Here is a 23,306-nt window from a genome sequence, read left to right as displayed (position 1 = left end):
GAGTACACACCGACAGGGGCAAGGAAAAGCGAAGCAAATGGGTTCTGACAGCGAAGGCCGGGTCTCATCTTTGCGCAGCCGCAGGAAGAAGCAAACGTCATGAATAATGGCTGGGTCTCGCTCCAGCCGATCACCGCTTTTTCTTGGTTTGCTCCAGTTTTTACTTCTTTGACCGGCCCTTGCATGATGTGTCAAATTGCTGGCGTCTTCGTCGGGGTTCTTTTCGCTTTCTCGATCTTCTAGAATGACTTTCGATGCATCGACTCTTACGCAAGGGGGCGCCCGGATTCATCTGGCTTCGTGATCTGGGAAAGGGACGAAAGTAGAACCGATACCCACGACATGTCCAAGTCGCTCGATCTCGATTCCGTATGGAAGATATGCTCCATACCGTCCGGAGTTGACCTAGTCGTCAAATCCATGCCATTGCCAAGCCAGTAGGCACGATCTAACGCCAGGTGACATCTATCCGTCTTCCACTCTGCTTCCGATATACGTACGAAGTACGTACACCCTCCAGTCCTTGCGTCAAGCGTATCAGGCATAGTATGTCAAGTCCAATATGGTGATTCAAATCCCCGCTTGATCAACCGGACAGGGGGTCTCTCCCTCTATCACACCATATCCACTCAATCACAGTTCTCTCCAACCTAATAACCTGATCTCCATCGTCTTGTGATGCAGCCTACTTTACCGTTAAATCCCATCGTAGCCGTGATAGATCGCCAGCCAGTTTTCCTCATCACGTGATAGATAGTATCAATGATATCTTGTTGGTATAGACATCACAATTGTCAAGGCGCTACAGACACCGTAACAGTACACTCACTTGTACTTTCGCAAATAAAGACATACATGACTGTAGACTATGATATATCCATCAATACCTGCGTGAAATAGAATTCGTGCCAATGAAACCGAAACCAAACCTGTCCTCCGAATAACTCCCTAGTCATTACCCACATCTGCCTCTGACAACACCCATTTATGCATTCATCCGCATGTTATGTATCCTTGATGTTTATGAGTCGAATAATCTGGTTGAGCTGCCGTTGCCTGTCTACCATCGTCGACCATAGATGGAGTCCTCAGACCGTGATGCCCCTTTTTCCGGCTGTCTGCTATGGTCACGAGAGCTGGGATAAGAACCCTGTGGAACGCGATAGTCATCAGACTTCCGAGATTCGGTGGAAGGAGTGTCGCTTGTAGTGCTCAGAAGCCTGGTCGTCTGTGCAAGCTCTAAATTGCCACGTTCGCCCGTATATCTGGACTCGGCGTCCCGCCCGAACAGCGCCATCATGTCCTTCATTGTGAGTTTCGCAGCGGCCGTCTTGCCCTCAATGGTGACATTGGCAAGTTCCCGCTTACGGTCTTGGAGGTCCAGAATACGCTCTTCGACGGTGTCTTTGATAATCAGCTTGTAGATCTTGACGTCCAGGGTCTGGTTCAACCGATGGACACGGTCAATTGCTTGCTCCTCAACGAACTAATCATAACGGTTAGCCGAAATGAGACAGTAGAAGACGAATGAGAGGGAACTTACAGGATTCCAGAAAGGTTCCAGAATTACCACCCGACTGGCCGCAGTGAGGTTCAGACCCAACGCACCGGCCCGCAAACTACAGAGAAGGACCCTAGTCCCGCTGTTGTTTCGCAACTTGTTCAAACTAGCTTCGCGGAGATCGTTGCGCATCCCACCGTCGTATCGCGCAAATCCAATTCCCGCTCGCTTGAGGAAAGGCTCAATCTTATCAAGCATTGACGTAAAGACCGAAAAGACAATAAACTTATGATCCGCAGATTCTCGTCGGAGGATTTTCATCAAATGCCGGATCTTCGTTGAGGGGAGGATATCGTTTTCGCCTTCGCCAGGATTCAGGTAGATATCTTCCTCGGAATCGGACTGCTGGTCTGTCTTCTTCACAATGCCTCGGTTGCGCGTGGGCGACTCAGGCCCATCCTCGTCAGTCTCCGAATCTTCCGAGTTGAGCCATTCACCGCCGCCTTCTGCGTTTTCATCGTCTGAGCCTCCAGCGGTTCCAAGATGAGGCATGGTGCGCTGGTCTTCAGGAACAATCCACTCTCCATCTTCCTCCTCATCATCACTATCGAGGACAACTCGCCTGTTCCGGCGGGCACGAGCCCCTTGGGATTTGGATCGGCCATCAGATGGCGATTGTGTAAGATCCACAATCTCCCCGTGGGGGCCACTTTGCTTTTTGCTTCTGCTTCCCGTAAAGCTAATGTTCAGATCCGCTTCGCACTCCTGGCACCTACTAGCACCCTTCTTCGCATCGTTGGAGCTCAACTCAGCCTGACAAACATCGCATTTCTTGGACACCACACTCAGTGCTCCAAAAAGATCTGCCATGCTATCCAAGTCATCTTGTTTCCCGGGCGCAGTCTGGCTTCCAGAGGCACCATTCTGGAGAAGCACGTCCTTGTCCTTGGCAAGATCGCTTTTCACCAAGTCAGGGTGGTTGCAAGATTGGCGAAGACGCAACAGCAAAACCAAGGCACCGGCGTAGTCAAGTTTAGAACCGCCCATCATCTTCTCGAGGCTGTTCTCTGTGCGCTGTTCGAGGCGCTTGTAGAAGTTCATTTCACCGGGCATGAACTCAGCTGAGACCTTGATCACCTCACGCTTGGTGATTTGGAAGCCCGAGGACTTCTTTTGCCCTCCTTCAGAACCTTGGTCGCCCGGCTTCAGGTCTGCATTGAGCTTCAGCACGTCCTTTGTGCGACGCTTCATGAAAGCTTTGAGAACAACTTGCAAACGCTCGATGGCAAGTCCTCCACGACCATTAGCCAAAGGTTTCGTGATCTGGTCCTTCCAGGCCGCAAGGTCATTGAATGGCTTAATGCGCAGGAATTTGATCAAACTTTGCAACTCGTCCAAGTTGTTCTGCATAGGGGTTCCAGAAAGACACCACCGATATTCTGCATCCAATGCGTAAGCAGATTGTGTTGCTTTCGCATTTCGGTTTTTGATGGTATGCGCCTCGTCCAGGATTATGCGGTACCAGTAGACAGAAAAGAGACCAGATGTTTTGTTGCTTTTCTCGCTGGCCCCGTGTTCGGAAGTTAACGTTCCATAAGTCGTAATGACCACGTCGTAATCTTCAAGACGGTCTGTTGCTTTCGCTCGCGTGGCACCGTGATAGACACACACACGAAGTTTATGAGATGGCTCGACCTTAGCAAGGATCTCGGATTCCCACTGCTTGATGAGGGCCAATGGAGCAACAACCAGTGTAGACTTGCTCAGACCTGGAGGCAGTTTCGAGCTGTCCTTGTTTTCGTTAACACTGTCATCTTCCCCTTCATCGTCAGACTCCGGGGCTCGTCTTCGGCCGTCTGCGCGCTTCCGGTTCGTGAGCATCAAGGCAATGGCTTGGACTGTCTTTCCAAGACCCATATCATCTGCTAGAATGCCTCCCCGAGGGACAACGCCCTTGTTCTTGCTCTGTCCCACTTCCTTCTCGCGCATCCATCTGACGCCCTGGCGCTGATGAGGAAGCAAATTGACCTTCAGTCCTTCAACAACGCCATCGTCATCGTCATCCTCTTCCCCTTCCTCGTCGGCGTCTTCATTTTCAGAGTCCACCTGAGTATCATTGAGAGATCCCCTGTCGTCATCCGTGTCATTTTTCACCGCTTTCTCGTCGGCAACCTGCTCAGTAGACACTGCTTCCTCATCCTTGGCGTCCGTATCATCAACACTAGGCTCGTCCACAGTGACGCTTTGCAGTTGAGCAGCCAGATCATCGATATCCGAGCTTTCTTTCTTCTCTTTGCCAGTATCTTGCGATTTCTTGGCCCTTCTTATTCTTTTTATTCTTCTTCTTGTTCTTTTTGGGTGGCTGCTTTTCATCTTCATCTTCGAACGCTCCCTCTAGGAGAGCCTTGATGTTTTCGTTCGCTTTCGCCGAGTCCACGTATCCATTCACGTCCATGGAACCAAAACCCGCATTGCGGCTCCGTGCGCTTGGAGTGAATCCGCCTTCTCCGGTCAGGTCTACGAAATTCTTCAAGTTCTTGGATGCATTGGACATTTTGATGGCGGAGGGTCTCGAGTTGTAGAACGTCTTGGGAGCGCGCGGGGTCGTGAAGGTCACATTCTCAGGACGCCTGATCTCGACAACATCTTCATTAACGGGGCGCGAGAATCGGTTGTTATTGTAGGCGGAGGGCCGAACGGGTTTGAATGGATCGTAGGACTCGTTGCGACGCGGGGTGGCCATGGCAGCACCCGGAGTAGCCGGAGGCCGATAGCCCTGCTGAGGAGCTCCATGCGGAACAGAGCCTTGTGGACGTGACTGCGGGGGAGGACGGTGATGCTCTGGTCGCGCACGGTTGGGTTTCGGGATGTTGAACGGATTGCTGGGCCGTTGGTTGTGGTGATGCACTGGGCGGATAGGCGAGGGCTTCCCGAATTCCGGCTGGTTGGGGAGAGGCCGGTGGGGATGCTCACTCGGCTTGCGAGGAGTATTGGGATTCAATGGGTTCTCGCTCTCCTTCGCCATGTTGGTAATGAGCGCGGCCTGTGCTCTTGGTTATGTGGTGGGGTTCTAGGGCGACGCGCTGAGGCTTTATCAGCGTTGGCAGGCCCAGTTGCGAGATATCTAGCTCTAATTTCCATATACCACGAAGGGTATGGAAGAGATATCGAATGAGTATCGTAACTTAGAGGCGTTTCACGAAAGAGGTCTAAAAAATCTTGGGTAAGGCCAAAGGTTAGCACAGTTCGCTCAGCGGCAGATTCTCGAGTAGGCCACTCGCTAACCAGATGATTCTAAGATAAATAAAAAGACACACTCACCTTGAATCTTTCTATGACCGTAGGAGGGTTGATTCTCGAACTTGAGAGAGTGGGGTGGGGTTGAAGTTGGTGGGTGGTGAAAGACCAGAATTCTTGGTGCCACATTATCGATAGCGCTATCGCTTGGTTTGTTTTGGGATTTGCCCCGGCAACCGCGCGCATCATCGCGTCTCCTACACCGACTTCAGTAAAGCGTGATGGCCGCAGCACAGTGCTGTTGGAGATCTTCCGGGGTAATTCTGGAACTAATAACGGCTAAGAAATATTTTTAGAACTTTCGGTCGCATATCTTTCATCCAGACTAGGCAGATAGTCCTGTAGTGGTGGTGGCACAAGCGCCTTCTATAGCGGCAAACCGTCTGCGAAAATACGGACGAGCAGTGCAATTAGTGTCTCCGGACTATCATTCTGCCTTTATTTTTTTCCCTGGAGGCTGATTATGGGATCTCTCCGATGACTCCCTTCAGTATCTCGGGAACGATGATACCTGCATCGCCCTTGAAAAACCAATCACCAGCTTTCAAACCAGAAGACCCAACATCGTTACGATCCATATTCACCACGGCAACTCTGGCTCCCCGCGCCCGAGCTTTATCAACGTACCCTGCAGCCGGATAGACACGAGAACTCGTCCCGATGACAAGAATGAGGTCCACCGGACCAGACCTCAGCCAGCTGTCCACCGTGTCCAGAGTATGAGTGGGCAAGCTCTCGCCAAACCATACCACTCCGGGCCTAAGAAGCCCTTCCTTACATTCAGGGCACTTTGGCAGAACATCGGTGCTCAACCCCGGGAGTGGGACCCGGTCATCTGATATATCAATCTCTTCGCCTTCCGCTATCCCTAATGCATTATATAGGCTTCGAGAGGCCTCTTCGCCAGTATTGTCATCTGCGGATGGTTTGGGTTCGGGGAGGTTTCTCGGGATAGCAAGTGCGGGGACAATGGGATCGGTGAAGTCGTCGTGTCGCGAGTAGTTGCAGTAAAACGAGGTACATTTCACTGTGAATAAGGACCCATGGAGAAGGTGGATCTGCTCTGAGGGATGCTGGGCTCGCTGGGAAAGGCCTGGTACCTCATAGCAGATTGTTAGCGCAACAATCCTTAGGAGACGCTCAAGGGGGTCAGATAAACAGGCCTCTCGTACCATCAACATTCTGGGTCAAAGTGATGAAATCTTTATTCCTTCGCGCTAGTTCGGCCAGAGCATGGTGCGCACGATTCGGCTGCGCTTTCAGGGCCATGTGTCTTCGATAGCTGTAAAACTGCCACACTAGATCGGGGTTGGCTTCGAAGGCTTCTGGAGTGGCCAGATCCGTGGCTTCGTAGGTCCGCCAGAGGCCTCCAGCTCCACGGAATGTGGGAAGACCCGAGGAAGCAGATATCCCGGCACCTAGAAGGGCGATTACTCGTCTAGATCTTTTCAAGTAGTCTGTAAATGACCGGAGGTCAGCTGCGGGGACAACTGACGAAGCCATGAGAGGCGATCAAGTCGCTGGAAGAGGGTTTGGTGGAAGCTGTTCAAAAAAAGATTAACGCGCTTTATAGCATTAAGCACTCGAGAAGTAAACCAGATCGCAGTAGTGGTTTTGAAGCAGATAATATCTTGGGGCTGTTGAAGGGATTTGCAGATCCGCCCGGAGTGGGAACGCGCTGAAAAGCTATGACGTGGGGTCGTGGAGGGGGGATGTTGGAGTATCTGCGGAGCATCGGTCGACTCCGAAACGCAAGAAAATACTCCGCAGACTACCAGAAAAAGCTTGATAACGTTCCAATACGCCAGACAAATTCCCGTGAATATTCGAAGAAAAGACACGAATCTTGAATGAACGTTGTACTTTGGTACTGAAATATATTTTTTTCGTGGGTAGCCTACTATCACTTGACAAAGACACATATACTGATAACCGCATAAGCATGATGTAGAAGACAATAAAGACGTACATTCATAACGTGGAGAGCCCATAACAGGCAGGAGTCATAACATTGAAACGGGCAAATGGAGCCTGATCTCAGTGTTGTTCTTCCGGAGGAAGCGTAACAACAACGGCCCCCTCAGAGTACGACTGGTTTTCCGCGTTCTTGCGGGAAACAAACGAAGTGATATACTCAGGTACACCAGTCACCTTATTTTGGGGACTTGGAATGGGTTCTCCAAAAGTTTCCCAAACAGGGACAACGCCTGTCCAGACACTCTGGGTAACCTCATTATTGGTAGTGTCCTTCTTCTCATCAGAAACACCGCCATCTCGGATCTTGCCGCTGCCATCAACAACCTTGACCTTGAGGATAACGGTTGAAGACATCTCGGCCCGGTCTGGAGGTACCCGTGAATGTCTCCAACGATCAGGTAGGACCGAGTTGGTAATCAGCTCCATGGCGTAGAGTTTCTCAGCTTCATCCGTGACGAGTTTGGCATAGCCGTGAAGGATCGCGGAACGATAGTTGTAGCTGTGTGAGTTTGGCGTCAAGGACAAGATCAATCCATCGACTTTGCTGGCAGCAACGCAAATAGGTAATCCTTCATCTTCATTCTCCCGAGCAAGGTTCATAATCCGTGAGCTGACATAGCCATGAAGATAGCACTCCAGTGGCTCATCAATACTTGCCGAAGGGTAGTCGAACGAACCCATCTGCCCGATCATGGGCAGAATGGCCGGGAAAGGGTCCGATGGCCCAGGATTGAAAGAGACATGGAGGACTTGCGACGAGTTGATGATCGAATGGATAGCCCCCAGATCGTAAGTCGCTGCGATCTATTCAGAAACGTTTCCTGCTGTTGTAGTTCTTTTGACTTACCCCGATGTTTGTAACGGTTGACCGTGTTCGAGGACCGTTTGGGATAAGTCAAAGTGCGTCCCATTTCGAAAGTATTTGCTGTGTGTGTGTGAATGTCTGAAGGTTGTCGTTTAGCCTTATATATTGTCACTGATATAGAGATTCGTTCAACAGATTCCAAGTCGATGTGAGTCACCCTTATACTAGTGGGCCATTCCGAGTTTCCGAGAAAGAATTGACACACCAGGAGACCGTGTGAGAACTCGTATTACTGCCATTGCCTTTATACGCCCTTCAGGTCCGAGATAAGCTGCATTGCTGTGATCGCACGCCATTTCCATTGTGGGGAGGTCCTTGCGAGTAAATAGGTCCGCCGTAATTGGCTAGTGGAGCCGATCAGGAGCATCATCCCTGCCTCAGGCAGTAAGGCCACCAACCTCGGAGCTTTCAGCGATCCCGACCGCCGCTATCAAACCAAACCAAACCATCCCTCTGTTCCCTCTAGTGTTGGCTCCTGGAAAGCCACGGCTGTCATTTTAAGGATGTCGATAGCAAAATCTGTCGCTCGCCAATGGCCTAGGTATCTCCGCCGCTCCTCCCCACGTGTTGCACTTCCCTGTGTTCGCTCGGTCCCTGAGAGAGCTCCGGCTCTTCGCCGCGCATATGCTTCGATATCCGCCGCGGAGCTCAAATTCGGCCAACCCTTACACGAGACACATCCGCACATACTAAACCCAGGAGAACGTAGGTAATCGATTTTCTCTACTTGTGAATATATGATCTTAATGGTAACTGATTTTTACTTTCCTGAAAGTCACTCCTGGAATCACCGCTCTCGAGTACGCTCATCGCCGTTCACGACTCGCGAACAAGCTCCCCAAACACGCCATTGCCGTCCTTGCTGCCTCGGAGGTCACCTACCGTGCTGCGGGTATCTTCAATGAATACCGACAGGATTCCAACTTCTTCTACCTTACAGGTTGGTCATCGGGCGACTGTCGCGCTGGATGAATCATTTACTGACTCGTCGGCATAAAGGATTCAACGAACCGAATGCGCTAGCTATCGTCGGTGAGTAGGTCATGGCCAGATCGCCGGAGATCGAGACTTACACGTAACAGCAAATGATGGATCTGGCAACAATCACCTATTCCACCTCTATGTGCGCGAAAAGGATCCCAAGGCCGAGCTCTGGGACGGCGCTCGGTCTGGCACGCGAGCTGCTATTGACGTCTTCAATGCGGACGAGGTAAGACCTATTCATGGCACTATTCAAAGGCTACGACTTATCTCCAATCAGACAGGTGATATAGACCGCATTGCGGAGATTCTCCCGAAGATCGTTTCAGACGCTACCGAGATTTATACCGACATCCCGGCCTTCAACCCTGGAAGATCGTCCTTGCACCGATACCTATACGGCCCCACTGGCGCGTCGGAGAAGCTCAAGAAAATCATTGATTATCGTAAAGTCAAACCGCTGCGCCCTATCCTCAACGAAATGAGGGCATTCAAGAGCGAGGATGAAGTGGTGCAGCTGCGCCGTGTCGGGCAAGCTTCCGGACGAGCCTTCACCGAGGCCATGAGACGAACATTCACCAAGGAAAAGGATCTCGCGTCCTTCCTAGAGTACCACTTCAAGGTCAACGGCTGCGATGGGAGTGCTTTTGTGCCCGTTGTTGCGGGTGGTTCCGTATGTATGCCTTTCCACATGCCTGGATTGAGACTAATGATGTCAGAATGCCTTGAGCATCCACTACACACGGAACGACGATGTCTTGAGGTGATTATAACTAATGTATGTTATACCGTTACCGATAGCTAACTGCTTTCCAGAAACGGGGACATGGTCTTGGTCGATGGTGGTGGTGTAGGTTCCCTCCTAGCTTAGAGACGATATAGTTACTAACGAACCGGCAGGAGATGGGCACGTATATCTCCGATATTACGCGGACTTGGCCAGTCAACGGCAAGTTTTCGGATCCGCAGCGCGACTTGTACAACGCCGTCTTGAACGTCCATCGAAGCTGCATTTCTCTCTGTCGGGAAACCACAGGTCTCTCTTTGGACCGTCTGCACAGCGTGGCTGAGAACGGGCTGAAAGACCAGTTGAAACAGCTAGGATTCGATGTTTCTGGAAACGTAAGTCTTGATCATCCTAGCTAAGTTTTGTCATCGTATTGACTTCCTTAGGCAATGGGAGTACTCTTCCCTCACCATCTGGGACATTATGTAGGACTCGATGTTCACGACTGTTCCGGATACTCTCGAGGACAAAACCTCAAAGCCGGACAATGTATCACTGTCGAACCGTATGTGGTTTCCCCTCTGTCGGCCGAGAACTCCACTAATATAACTCTCCCAGAGGCGTATATGTTCCGGATGATGAGCGGTGGCCTGAAAAGTTCCGTGGCATCGGAATTCGTATCGAGGACAGCGTTTGTGTTGGGGACGATAGCCCCATCGTGCTCACAACCGAAGCAGTGAAAGAGGTGCGCTCTAGTCTTCGCGGTTCCCATCGATGACATGCTAACCAGGATACTTTAGGTGGACGACATTGAAGCCCTCCGGGATTAGTGTACTAGGACATAGATACCCTTTATACCAGAATACTTGTACCATAGACGACCAATGATCGCCATACTCTAGGTGCTGGCTGAACATTCAGTACAGATCAACAACTCCGCCTGCATATACTGACAGTCTCTAGCACTCTGGTCTCTAATATAGTAACGATATCATGATAACTTGTCGGCCATTTTCTCCCGCAATCTCTTCGCCGCCAACTCTCCCAGCCGCAACATACTTCCACCGTTCTTCAGCTCCAACACTGACACCTCCACTCCGAGGCTCTGCTTCCACCAATTCCGAACCTCAATCGCCACTAGCGAATCGACCCCGGACTCTGAGAGCGTAAGCCCGAGGTCCAATGGCTCTTCGTCTTCTCTCCGCATGAGGAATGTCGCCACGCGGTCTCTGATCTCTCCGGCCAGGAATTCCGCTGCCGAAGGCTGGCTGAGCAAAGTTGGGTCTGCATTGACCTCCGTAAGGAAAGTTTTGAGGCCGCTGCTCGTCGCCTCCGTCTGGACCGAGACCGTCTCGATGTTTCGGTAGATAGCCATCCGCGGATCACGCTTCCAGATGATGTTGTTTTCTGGGTGCATAATCGGCAGTTGGCATTCCAGGGCTTGAACTACCTGGCTGGGGTTGTGGAAATGAATGCCACGGGCTCCTTGTGCCTTTGGTCTTGCGGGAGAAGAGGTTGGCGGCTTGGATGACCGGGCGATAGTCAGCTGGAGGGTATCAAGGAAGTCCTGCTCTGTGATTAGACGACCTGCGCTCGCGAGCATAGCATCTTTGGCTGCTGGCGTGCGACTAATGTACCCCACGTCGTTGACGGCGCCGATATCCATGACTGATGCTGGCAACCCGTGGTCATGTCTATATTGAGCGAAGGCGTCGAGGAAGGTGTTTGACGCGGCATAATTGGCTTGGCCATAGTATCCCACCATGCCACATGCAGACGAAAACAGCACGAAAAAGTCCAGTTCTTCGTTTGGCAGCGCGTTGTGGATATTCCAGGTCCCCTGCACTCGGGGTCGGATGACCTTTTGGTACGCTTCGAGATCCATGTCAATAACGCCGACGTCGCAGAGCACCATAGCCATTTGCATGACACCAGCAATGGGAATCGGCGACTGATCGATTGCAATTTTCACTACAGCGGGATCGCTGACGTCGCCTGCCCAGGCCTGTACTGTACAGCCCATGAGGTTGAGCTCCTGAATGAAGGATTTATCTTCCTCTGATGCGCCCGCTGAGCGCGATAGGAAGATAATATGCCTGGCACCATGCGTTGTCATCCATCGAACGATAGCCTGCCCCAGGCCTCCCATCCCGCCAACTAGGAGGTAGGCTCGATCGTGTCGGAAAGAAGGCGTGGGCGTTTCTGGAGTCCAGGGTAGTGATGTCTCTGTGTCGGGAAACTTGATCACCACCTTTCCAATATGAATTCCTTGCTGCATGTACCGGAAGGCTTCTTCGACTTTCTCGGCACCAAAGGAAGTGATCGGATGGATCGGCGTTATATGGCCCTCAGAGCAGAGCTCGAGCATCAGCTTCATCAACCTCATGACGCCAGGCTTGTTGGTCACAAAATACTTGGAAAGGTCGATTCCAATATACGTGCGGTTGTCTTCGAATTTGTCGAGAGCCAACTGGCCACGGCCGATCATGTCTCGCTTCCCAATTTCGACCATGCAGCCCGACGACGCTACGCACTCCCACGAGGCGTGCAGTAACTCGCCAGAGAGTGAGTTGAGGACGCAGTCCACGCCGGTCCCATCTGTGGCGTCCATCAAGTCATCTCGGAAAGTGGTGTCTCGAGAATTGAAGATTCGATCGCGTGGGATGCCGAGTTCTTCCACCAAGAACGTTGCCTTCTTCTCTGAGCCAACAGTGCAGTAGATGTCCGCCCCGATCCAACGGGCAACTCGGATGGCTGCGATACCGATCCCACCTGCAGCCGCATGGATTAAGATCGACTGGCCCTTTTCGAGACGCGCTTTGTCAACCAGACCCAGCAAAACCGTGATGTACACAGCGGGCATAGTTGCGGCGTCTTCGAAACTGAGGTGGCTAGGTATGGGCACAACATAGCTGCCCGGTCTTTGAACCTGCGTCGCCAGGCCGGTTGAGTCAGCTCCAAGGACCATCGCTCGGTCTCCCACTCGAATGTGGTGGACGTCTGCGCCCACATTCCTGACATATCCAGCGCCCTCAACACCCAGGACGGCATCACCAGAACCACTATCGACGATACCCATGGCAATGAGGACGTCTTTGAAGTTTAGGCCGACAGCTCTCATTTCAATCTGGACGTGATCGGCTGGGAGCTTAGGCAACCGCCGTCCAAACCAGTGCAGGGACTGCAACAAACCCCGTTTGCCAATCTTCAGGGCTTTGGTTTCGGCTGGGGGCGCTTCTTGTTTCAGTGCCTTCTCTACCGGGGACCAGTGGAACCGTCCAACGTGCACTTCGCCGCTGACCCAGGAGAATTCCATATCTGGATCGAGATCACCCATGTCGTCTTTACATTCCTGGACGTGCTTGGTCACTTTTATCACTGCATCAGCTGCACCAGCAGAATCATGGTGCTCAAGTTCCAGGGTGGCCAGTGGTATGGCTAGCTCTGAACGAATGGTTCGAGCCATTCCCAGAATCAGGGCTGCATGAGGGTCCTTCGATTTGACTTGCGCCAGAGGCGTAAGCCAGATCACCGCAGCCTGGTCCAGGGATTGGATTAATTGAAGGAATCGGTTCCAGTCGGCTTCGATGGGTTCCTTGAGGAAAGGTTGTTCCAAATCGACGAATGAGATAATATCCTGTCCAGGAGGAGGCTGCCCTTTTTGACCCCATTGACAGTGCTGAAGCTGATAGCCGCTGCTTCGCAACAGTGTCTCTACCCGGAGTGCCAACGGGTGGATTCGGGACGGTCCTGACAGAAGCGTGATGTTCTGGGGATATTCAAAATCGATTGCTGGCCTGGCGATGATGTTCGCGTTGACATGATAAGGTCGTTCGTTGTCAAATGCCACTGTCTCGCATCCACCAAAACCTGCCGCGCGTAGCCTTGTATCCCATTCCTCAGGGGGAAGGAAAGGACAATCGATGCGACCATCTGCTTCGCCGAGCCACCAACCGGAGAAGAGTCCCTGAGAAGAGTTAACGTTGCCTGTAGCTATACTGTTACCAGATTTGTCTCACCATGATATACGCCATGCCGTTTGTCACTGCTGCTGTTAGTGTGGGAATTGCCCCTTGTTTTGGAAGCATCGACTTACTCGGAGACAGTTCCTGCAAAAACAGCCGCCCTTGGGGCCTTAATAGAGTCCGAACATTGACAAGCGTGTCATGGAGGATTGGTGTTGCATGTAGAACCTGGTTCAGAGTTAGCAATTTCTCATCAGCCTTGACAACTTCAGGAGCCTTACGTTGGAAGCTATAATAAGATCATACTCCTCGCGGTTGAAGCCTTGCTCCAAGGGATTCCTGGAGATATCAAGCACTTTGTACTCAATGGCGTCATGTTCCTTGAACCTCTCCATCGCAGTCGGAAAGAAGCCAGAAGACACATCAGTAAAGGTATACTGAAGGTATAATCGCTCTCCAAACTCCGAGCGGAGTTGTTCAAGGACTTTCGCCGTGAGCCCACCAGTGCCGGCCCCAATCTCCAAGATTCTCATCTGTGGGTGCATGTGGCCGAGTAACTGGAAGAACTCGCTTACATCCCACACGTCGTTCATCCAAGTGTAGATAGCAGACAGCGTGCCATCATGAATCAGCAGATCTAGGAAGTCAGTTTTTCCCTCGAAAACGTTGACGAGTTGATCGTAAGTCCGCCATATAGCGGTTGCAATAGACCCACAGCCGGCCTTCTCGCACTGCTCGAATACAGTCGAGATCAGCTTGACACGCTTCTCTGGAGACATGTTGACTAAATCCGCCGAGTCATCGACAAGAATGTATCCGGGCTGTGTGAAGAGAGTGCATTGAGTCGCAAGCCAATTTCGATACCGCTCGAAATGTGGCTGAGTGGCCGTAACACCCTGAAGTGCCTTGTTTGACTCCACTGCGCAAAGCAGATAGAGCCTCTCTACCAGGGCAAGTTGCTCTCGGATGTCGTATGTCGGGCGCGTCAGCTCGCCGCTGTTGAGGAACTCGAAAGCTGGCTTCCAATGCAGCGATAGCGCAGTCAAGTCTGGACCCGTTCCATCCGGCTCCAACCGGGAAGCACAGAAGTTTTTCAGGAGGAAGACCAATTTCCCATTCTCATCGGTACCGTATGAATGGCCTTGAGGCACGTTACGGCCAGTGCTTGTAGTGCTGATGTGGATTTTCTGTTTGGTGCCCGCACACACATACATTTCCTCGATAAATGTTGGCATTATTAGGTCTCGGAATGAGCGGTAGTCGCCCTTCACAGAGGCTACTGTCCAAGATTGGAAGGCCATATCAAGAGTCGAAGGATGCAGCGCATAGGGTGACTCAGATTCCTCGCCGGGATGATCAGAGATAGCTGCGACGGCTTTTGTCTCTGTGACACTTGCTGTGAGGTCTCGTAGCCCACTAAACCGAGGGCCATAGTTCAGCCCAGCCCGGGCCATAGTCTCATACCAGCGAGACGAAGAGATTTTTCTGGGAAGCGCCACAGGTATCTTCCTGGTCGATGCAGGACGAGAAGACGCAAGACCTGTTCGGACTAAGCCAGAACAATGTTTGATCCACTCCTCTCCGTCAAAAGACACGATCTGGAACTCACTCCAGGCACTGTTAAGACTTGCTGTCAGTCGCTGAGGGCGAAGCGTTGTGACAAGTTCGACAGGCTTGTCCTCATGAAGTATCAGTGCCTGATGGAGATCCATGCTTTTCAACGTGTAGTCTCGTTTTTTACCATCGCCAAGCTGGAAGGCCGCCTCACCGGCCATCGCGATGTATGCTGCAGCTGGAAAGATAATGTCGTTCCCCACACAATGGTCTCTCAGCCATGGAACATTGACAATGCGGAGATCGTTCCGCCAAGTTGGAGCCAGGTCTGTTCCTTCGAGAGTACGAACGCCCAGCAGATCATGCGGAAGATGCTTGCGGAACCTCCAGTTCTTCATCACCCTTGTTTCGCACCAGTATTCCCGCTCGTAGTACCAAGGATATGTGGGAAGATCAGTCAATACCACCGAATTCACAGGATCAGTAGGAACACTGATGTCCACTCCTGCTATGTAGAGCTGGCCTATCGCAGACAGAAACGTGTCGGTGTCATTCTCATTGCGACATAGAGTAGACATGTATTGTATAGGGATGGATAATTTTTGTGAGATCTGGCGCAGGGCTCCACGCAGAGCTGAGTGTGGTCCGACCTCCAGTAAAGCCATCTGAGGTGAGCTAGAAAGCATCGACCTGACGGCATCGTAGAACAGAACAGGGCTCTCCAGATTGTGCTGCCAGTAGCGAGGGCCAAACTGGAACGCTTTGGACAGGACTTTTCCTCCATCAGCGCTAGAGTAGAATGGGATCTTGGGTGAGCGTGGGTCGAGCTTCTCGGTGGTGAGGTCGCAATAGGTGTTTCCGACAAGGCGCATGTGGTCTAAAATGTTAGGATCCACTATAATGCGAGTGACACAATTGAAGGTCGAAAAATGCAACGGAGAAGGGCAAGAAAACTGAACATACCGGAGTGATATGCCATTTCCACCTGTAGTTTTCGGACAAAGATCCCTTCATCGTGCTTTTTGATATCACCTATGACCTTTTCTAGTACGTCGAGATCCCCAGCCAACGTGACACTAGATGGACTGTTTTCACACGCAACAGTTACACCTGGGACAAGGAAGCGGAATACCTCTGCTTTTCCTAAGCCAATGGCTGCCATTCCACCCATTCGTGAAGGGTTCTTGCAGACATATCCACGATAGAAAGCAACGGCCATCGCTTCTTCCTTTGTCAGGCACTCTGCTGCATAGGAGGCCGCAATCTCACCACTGGAATGGCCAACAACCGCTGAAGGTCTGATACCCCAGCATGCTAGGAGGTCGACCAGGGCGATTTGGAGGGCAGTGCAGATTGGTTGGGCGCATTCTGCTCGGGAAAGGAGGCGTTTGTCATCGGAATAGCAAAGGATATCTGTTGGATCAGATTAGTCAAGACCCAGTCAAAGAGGTTAATGGAGACTTTCCTTCCATTGACCACGAAGGGGCATGCTCAAGTCCCTGTAGAATTCTATCCATCGATTGGATATTGGCCAGGAATGATGGGCAGTCAGCCATGAGTTGTAGTCCCATATGAACCCTGATTCTGTCAGCCCATATCCATGACGAGAGCTCAAGCACGCCCGATGCCACCCACCATTGCGCTCCCTGTCCTGTGAACACGAAGGCCGTCTGCTTCAGATTGCGAGAAGGGACAGGCGTGGACTCTGGGAGTGTATCCGTCCCATTTGTCACGCAGAAAGCTCTGTATTTCAAGTGCTCTCGTCTGTGGGATAGAGTATACGCGACACTATCCAGCCGACCTGGGAACCTGGACAGATACTCTTGGTGATTTTTGACCATGACCTTCACAGACTCTGGATGTCCTGCAGAGAAAACCAGTACCGTCTTCTTCTGCTTCTGTGGTTTGAGTGACGGTGGGATGGATTGTGGGACGCCCAGTCCAAAGGAGGCTGCAGAATCCAGGATAAACTGGTAGCTCGCATTAGATGCAAAATACGTGATCAGCTGTGATACTAGCAACTTACGTGGACATTGGAGCCACCGATTCCATACGAGTTGACACTCAGTCGCTCAGCACGATCAACGGGCCATGGGCAAGGCTCGACCGGGACGACCAGCTTTGCTTCTTTCCAGGGGACTGTGATTGTTAGTAAAGAACATGCAAAATGGTGAAAGAGCTGACTTGCTTGCGGGATTGGGCGTGTTGAACTTGATGTTTGGAATAATTGTCCGGTGTTCCAGAGATACTACCGCTTTGATCAGACTCGTGATGGTCGCTGCGCCTTCGCTATGGCCCATATTCGGTTTCACCTGAGGAGGTGTCAGATCTTACAGGCGAGACGAAGGAGCGTCAAAGACAGCATACCGTGCCCATGTACACTCCATCTTTCCCAAAACAGCTTGCAATGGCCTTTGCCTCAATGGGGTCTCCCGTCGGCGTGCCTGTGCCATGTGCCTCTACCATGGCAGTTCGAGAAAGGTCAAGACCTGCGTTGGAATACGCTTCACGGATTGCTGCCTCATGGGCCTCAGCACTCGGGTTGGTAACTCCCGCCGTTTTCCCGTCAGCATTACTGGCGGATGATCGAATGACAGCTCGTATCGGATTTCCGTCGCGGATGGCCTCGTCCAGCCGCTTGATATATAACACAGTCACCGCTTCGCCTCTGGCATAACCATCCGCTCCAGCATCGAAGGACTTAGACGAGCCTTCGGGGGATAGGGCCGCCTGAACGCTCATGGCGACCGTCATTCCAGGTGACAATATCAGGTTGGCGCCAGCAACAATTGCCGACGTAATGGAGCCCCGCTGAATTTCCTGAATAGCCTCATGCAATCCGATTCCAGCTGACGAGCAGGCAGTCTTCACCATGACACTATATATTCCGTCAACATTACACGGTTGGTAGTACTGGATCGAGTCGACCTACCTAGGACCTTTCAGATCGTATTCGTAGGAGATCCGATTCGCGATGGCAAAGTCGAGTACACCGATCAGGTTGTATGGATCGTAAAAGTTCACGTCTTTGTGATGTAGATCCTGCCAGTCCTCCGAGAACAGCCCCACGTATGTGCCAATCTTCTTTCCACGCCAATTTGACTCGCCCGCCCTCTCCAATGCCTCGCGAACCACCTCGAGGACTAGTCGTTGGCTGGGATCCAATTGAGCTGCCTCGGCGGCGGTGATGCTGAAGGTGGAAGGGTCGAACTTTGAAAAGTCGGTGTCATTAAGGAAGTAGCCATGCTTGGTGATGATGGTCCCTGGTTTGCCGTGTGGACTGTAGTATGCGTCGACATTATATCGGTCCGCGGGGGTTGAGGAACGTGCATCCATCTTGTTGATGAGGAAGTCATACAGGGCTTCATCGTCTCGGATACCGCCTGGTAATCGCATGCCCATGCCACAAATGGCAATAGGGACAGTTGAGCCAGATTTCAGAGGCTCCGGTGTGAATCTGCCGTTTGTATGCACCGCATTAACGTCGCCATTTGTACGCCCATCCTGGCCATGGCCATTCGATAGAGAGTCATTCAAGAGACCATTGGGATGGCCATCCAAAGGTTTGCGCATGTTAAATGGCTCTAAGACCCTGATTGATGTCGACTTGGGCACGCCGAGTGCAGGATTGGCAGTACACAAGGCTTATATGAATCTAAGTCGCTTTCAAAAGGAATAATCTTCCGCGCGGACACTTTCTGCATTCCTTTCGTAAACATTCAGATCTACAATGGGCTGGATCAGGACTTTTGAAATCCACTCCCCCGCCTCGAAAGGCACCTAAAAGTATATGCAAGCTACCTGACGCCCCGTTGCAGCCGTTTGTGAGATACGAGGGACTCTGCAGCGGAGGTAAGCGATACCATCTTGATATGCAAGGCATGTCCGCTTCAGCAGCAATCATACCTCCGGGGATAATTGAAAGTGGAGGTATTTTGTCCCTCTGCCAATAGAGCTGGTGATCCCTGTGGATTGAATTGTTGATCCAGCTGTAGTCAGCGTATAGCCACTCACTGCTTCCCGATGGGCAACACGACGCACAGGCAGCCATAGTCATATTACCCCGTATTGCCACACATGGATACCCATGATATCCCTTGATTCGCCTTGGTTTCAAGATGTTTGCCACGTAAGCCCCTTGCGGTTTGTTTGCGGCAAGGCAGGCGTCGGACAAATCTCCAGCTTGGCTCTCCACCTTGCGTACGAATCATGCTAGCTGCAACCTGCCTCGCCGTGTTAATACTAGAACTTCGGATGATATTGGATCTTACTAGTCAACTTCTGGACGATTTCCTGGTCCTCATATGCATGGCATCTCCACCGTAAGGATATGCAGCTCCTGTATTGTGTCTCCTTATGACATGTCAGATGCTCGAGATGATCACCTCATCCCTCCTGTCTATCGTATGAAAGTTCAGCTATCCATGTGGTCAGGTAATAATCTCTGATTGAGATCCGTATACATAGAGTGTGATGCTGTGCTTTTTGTTTCGTCTTCGGCTTTGCGCCTCCGGCTTTGCGCCTCCAGCAAGGCGTCCTTGTGGCCACCTAAGCCCCATACGGTAATGCTAGCTTCGACTGTTCAGGAGAAGCTTCATTTTAAGGTGATAGTGTGGAATGAGCTTAAGCAAATTGCTCGCCTATTCGAGTCTTATTTGTTCCTTCACGGTCGACTTCGACAAGAATACCTTCTCAGGATAGCAAATGTGAAAGCTATGACACCATATTACGCTTGACCATTCGTGAGTTTCAGATATATCGGATCACGTCATGGCCATCTATATGCCTACCGCGGACACTCACCGGGCGCCCGGATACAGACAGTCATATTGCCTTCGAACAGCGTCAATCAAGGCCAGTACTTCTCCAAGAATAGTTTCCTGCCCTCTGCAATCCATCTCTCATCCATGGTCATCTCAACATCAAACAGGTGGTCTCCAGGCTGCAAGTCAATCCTTACTGGGGTAGTGGGCGCAATCTCCTTCAGACGCTGTACAAAGCTTGTAGAGCAAACATGCGGGATCTGAACACGTTGCACTTTAACATTAATAACGTGTAGCCAGATAGGAAGAGGGAATGGAAATACCAGTGTGTCCTGAGTTCCATGAATGATCCAAGTCGGAATCATCGCATTTGCTGTTTTGTCTTCTGTCTTCTCCAACATCGCTATGAGCATTCCAAACATATCCTTGTCCCCGTTGCCTTTGAAAAGCCTGGGTAGATAGCACTGCTGTAGAATACACAGCAACAACTCCCACATATCGAGTGTGGGATCCTGTCCCGTCCTGATTGCTCCCGGCGTCATGTTCTTGATGTACTTCCGAATCAAGGCCTCGGCTTGTCTTGGAGGCGGTGCTTTCGTTCCCATAAATTTCCGGGGTCGAGGAATCTTCAGTTCGGGCACATTCGGATCGAGCGGCGCGGAAATAGGTATCACGGCCTTGATGGTTATTGTTTCCGCTTCTCCTTTCTGTGCGTTGTTTCTTTGCACAGAGTTCTGGGATAATATAGAAGGCAACCCCAAGGCCGAGTAAACCGCCAAACAGCCCCCGGAACTCTCCCCACAACATAACACACGAGAAAGATCGGGGACAACGCCCCAACGCTGTTTCTCAGCAATGTCCAATAGATCTTTCTGAATCCACTGCCAGAAGTGTTCCAAGTCGCTTAAAATATCAGCCCCATTGGATTCGGGGAGCAGTCGGTAGTCCGGCGAGATGATGATAGCGCCGTGTGCGTATGCGAGGTCCAGGAACCATTGAGCAAACCAGGGCTCGTAGTTGCGGTGGCCTACAATGAAGCCTCCACCGTGGAACCTGACCATCACGGGGCATTCTTTCTTGTCGAGCGGGTTTCCACATGTGTTTTTGGGTATGAGGACCGTAGCATCGAGGGAGTGGTTATTGATGACGCGGTAGGGGAGATCGATGAGGGCGAATGGGTCAAATCGAGACATTACATTAGTTTCTGGTCGCCGAGAGATGCAATTCTTTGTGAGTAGGGATAAGGGACGATAACTTGATAACGGGGAGGCATGGGGAAGCTATGGGGAAGCTATGAGGGTCACAGAAGGTGTTCTGGTGGGGTGAAAGCTGATCTATCGAAACATGTGGGCATCCTTTCGACTTATCACTACTTGAGCATCTCATTGTGCTTGTCTTTAATTGAATTGCAATGGTGCTAGCAGGTGATAAACCATGGAGTATTGGTTGTGCATTCTGAGCTATACTAGTATACGGCCCAACAGTGCAAATCCCTTCAATTAGAGGAGCGACGGCAACAGCCCCTTCTAGGTTATGACTCTTTGATAACTGTATCTGGTCTTTGTATGTTTCGTACGACCCAACTGCACCTGTTTTTCTGGCCCCAGCCGATCTTGACCTGGTACGAGCCCCTTGCGAGGGGCTGCAGTAAGGGATGCATCTATCACGAATACGTGGCACATTCGAGCAATCCTTGAAAATCACACCACCAGGCGTATTGTGCATCTCACCGGCAGCTGAGTTCAGTCTGCTGTTTACTATACGCGTAACTACAGTATGTTTGGTGGAAGCTCCTTGCTTCTTTTCTTTTCTTTCGTTACACGATTAAAATCGTTCGGCCAAGCATAAGTTCTGATCTATCGGTTCTCATATTGGAATTGTAATAGTGATCCAAGAGCCCTCTCTGTATGTCGTCTTTTATTCAGGCATGGCAACTCTACTTTCAATATCAGTGTTGGCGGTGGTAGTTCTGCGCTTGTTCTGGACGCTAGCCGCCAAATTCAACCATGCCCGAAAAGCCCGCCGATGGGGATGTGCCCCATATCCAACCTATCCTAGTGATCTACTAGGGATTGGTCTTCTCAAGGAGACCCTGGCGGCAGACAAAGCCGATGTACTCTGTCCGATGTTCGAGCGTCGAATTGCGCACATCAGCGCGCGCGAAGGACGGCATGTAGCCACCTTGTCGTGGATGAGCTTGGGCCGGGAGACGTGCTTCACCATCGACCCCGAGAACGTACGGGCGGTCTGGGCTACTCAGTTCAAGGACTTCGTCGCCGGCGATCTGCGATGGAACGTCTCCCACCAGCTCACAGGCAAGAATATCGTGAGTCTGCCCGTTAGAGCCATCGTCTGTCTTGTCTGGGCCGGAAACACTAATATACGGCACGCAGGCTTCTACAGACGGAGCGGAATGGGCCAGATACAGGGCTCTCTTGCGCCCACAGTTTTCGCGCAGCCAGATCAGTGACCTGGATCTCGAAGAACGCCACGTACAGAAGGTAATGCTAGCAATTCCAGTGATCAACGGAAAGTGGACCGAGCCTGTGGACATCCAGGAAATTTTCCATCGGTTCACCATTGACTCGTCGACTGAGTTTCTCTTCGGAAAAAGTGTTGAGAGTCAGATATCTGCAATCACTGGTCAAAAGACAGCGGAGGCTGATTTCGCCCACCATCTCGACAAGTCCATGGAATACATCGGCAAGCGCGCGCGCTTGGATAAACTGTACTGGCTGGCCAATAACCAGGAGTCTCGCTTTTCTGAAAGCGAAGTGCACAAATATGTGGACCGATATGTGCAGGATGCTATCAAAGCCGGTCAAGAAGGAAAGCTCCAGGCAGACCCCGAACGGTCACCTCAGTACATCCTTCTCCACGCTTTGACGACCGCCACGCAAGACCCGATTGAGCTCCGCAATCAGGTTCTCACTTTGCTCCTGGCTGGTCGTGACACGACCGCTTCACTGCTCAGCTGGACGGTCCTGCTTCTCGCCCGCCATGCAGACGAGTTCCAGAAGCTCCGCCAGGCCGTGCTCGAAGACTTCGGTTCTTACGACAACCCCCACAATCTCACCTTTGGTGCCCTTAAATCCTGCAGTCACCTGCGGCATTGCCTAAACGAGAGCCTTCGCTTGTATCCAGTCGCACCATTCAACCGCCGCATCGCGGTCAGGGACACGACCCTTCCCCGTGGTGGTGGCAGCGACGGCCGACAACCTATCTTTGTGCGCAAAGGCCAGGCAATTATGTTCAGCGCCTACTCCATGCACCGACGTAGGGATATATGGGGGCCTGATGCCGATGATTTCAGGCCTGGCCGATGGGAGGCCCGTAAGACATTGTGGGAGTATCTTCCTTTCAGTGGGGGACCAAGGATATGCCTCGGACAGCAGTTCGCCTTGACGGAGGCGGGCTATGTCCTTGTTCGGTTGGTGCAGCGGTTTGATGCGATGGAAGACGTCAATGCTGAGACAGAGATTAAACAAAAGGTGACCTTGACCAGTGCCCCTGCGCAGAGCGTTACTGTTCGGTTGCATGCACCACGGGCATGACTGAATTAATCTCTGAAGTCCCAATCTATCTATGAAATAATGGATAATGACCTTGGAGATCAATTTACATGTACTTACTATGCCAGCATACCTATAGCAATGTAATGTTGGAAAAATGCGAA

General features: G+C 51.5%; 7 protein-coding genes across 7 annotated transcripts; 2 read left to right on the top strand and 5 right to left on the bottom strand.

Moving 5' to 3' along the window:
* Positions 1–1,060: 1,060 nt before the first annotated feature.
* Positions 1,061–4,526, bottom strand: ATEG_06684 (putative SNF2 family helicase/ATPase; the record flags this gene model as incomplete). The annotated part of the gene is made up of 3 exons (XM_001215862.1): positions 1,061–1,486; positions 1,544–3,743; positions 3,889–4,526. 3 exons carry the CDS (start codon positions 4,524–4,526, stop codon positions 1,061–1,063), a joined length of 3,264 nt encoding a protein of 1,087 aa, XP_001215862.1.
* A 733-nt stretch (positions 4,527–5,259) lies between these two features.
* On the bottom strand, positions 5,260–6,301 carry ATEG_06683 (SIR2 family NAD-dependent protein deacylase; the record flags this gene model as incomplete). The annotated part of the gene is made up of 2 exons (XM_001215861.1): positions 5,260–5,891; positions 5,971–6,301. 2 exons carry the CDS (start codon positions 6,299–6,301, stop codon positions 5,260–5,262), a joined length of 963 nt encoding a protein of 320 aa, XP_001215861.1.
* Positions 6,302–6,835: 534 nt separating this feature from the next.
* ATEG_06682 (pyridoxamine 5'-phosphate oxidase family protein) lies at positions 6,836–7,686 on the bottom strand (the record flags this gene model as incomplete). The annotated part of the gene is made up of 2 exons (XM_001215860.1): positions 6,836–7,572; positions 7,623–7,686. The coding sequence occupies 2 exons, from the start codon at positions 7,684–7,686 to the stop codon at positions 6,836–6,838; spliced, it is 801 nt and encodes a 266-aa protein (XP_001215860.1).
* Positions 7,687–8,143: 457 nt separating this feature from the next.
* Positions 8,144–10,126, top strand: ATEG_06681 (aminopeptidase P family protein; the record flags this gene model as incomplete). Its single annotated transcript, XM_001215859.1, has 10 exons — positions 8,144–8,345; positions 8,416–8,580; positions 8,640–8,672; positions 8,723–8,850; positions 8,902–9,294; positions 9,341–9,384; positions 9,438–9,471; positions 9,522–9,743; positions 9,795–9,913; positions 9,967–10,126. The coding sequence occupies 10 exons, from the start codon at positions 8,144–8,146 to the stop codon at positions 10,124–10,126; spliced, it is 1,500 nt and encodes a 499-aa protein (XP_001215859.1).
* A 213-nt stretch (positions 10,127–10,339) lies between these two features.
* Positions 10,340–18,440, bottom strand: ATEG_06680 (type I polyketide synthase; the record flags this gene model as incomplete). Its single annotated transcript, XM_001215858.1, has 11 exons — positions 10,340–13,315; positions 13,368–13,393; positions 13,445–13,541; positions 13,595–15,744; positions 15,831–16,280; positions 16,344–16,445; positions 16,669–16,837; positions 16,894–17,006; positions 17,134–17,179; positions 17,235–17,745; positions 17,800–18,440. The coding sequence occupies 11 exons, from the start codon at positions 18,438–18,440 to the stop codon at positions 10,340–10,342; spliced, it is 7,281 nt and encodes a 2,426-aa protein (XP_001215858.1).
* Positions 18,441–19,716: 1,276 nt separating this feature from the next.
* On the bottom strand, positions 19,717–20,823 carry ATEG_06679 (putative polyketide synthase; the record flags this gene model as incomplete). Its single annotated transcript, XM_001215857.1, has 1 exon — positions 19,717–20,823. One exon carries the CDS (start codon positions 20,821–20,823, stop codon positions 19,717–19,719), a length of 1,107 nt encoding a protein of 368 aa, XP_001215857.1.
* A 734-nt stretch (positions 20,824–21,557) lies between these two features.
* ATEG_06678 (cytochrome P450) lies at positions 21,558–23,184 on the top strand (the record flags this gene model as incomplete). Its single annotated transcript, XM_001215856.1, has 2 exons — positions 21,558–21,956; positions 22,024–23,184. The coding sequence occupies 2 exons, from the start codon at positions 21,558–21,560 to the stop codon at positions 23,182–23,184; spliced, it is 1,560 nt and encodes a 519-aa protein (XP_001215856.1).
* Between the last annotated feature and the right edge of the window lie 122 nt (positions 23,185–23,306).

This window comes from Aspergillus terreus, genomic scaffold (genome assembly GCF_000149615.1).
Source record: "Aspergillus terreus NIH2624 scaffold_9 genomic scaffold, whole genome shotgun sequence".
Classification (NCBI taxonomy): Eukaryota; Fungi; Ascomycota; class Eurotiomycetes; order Eurotiales; family Aspergillaceae; genus Aspergillus; species Aspergillus terreus.
This window is presented reverse-complemented; position numbering and strand designations above follow the sequence as displayed.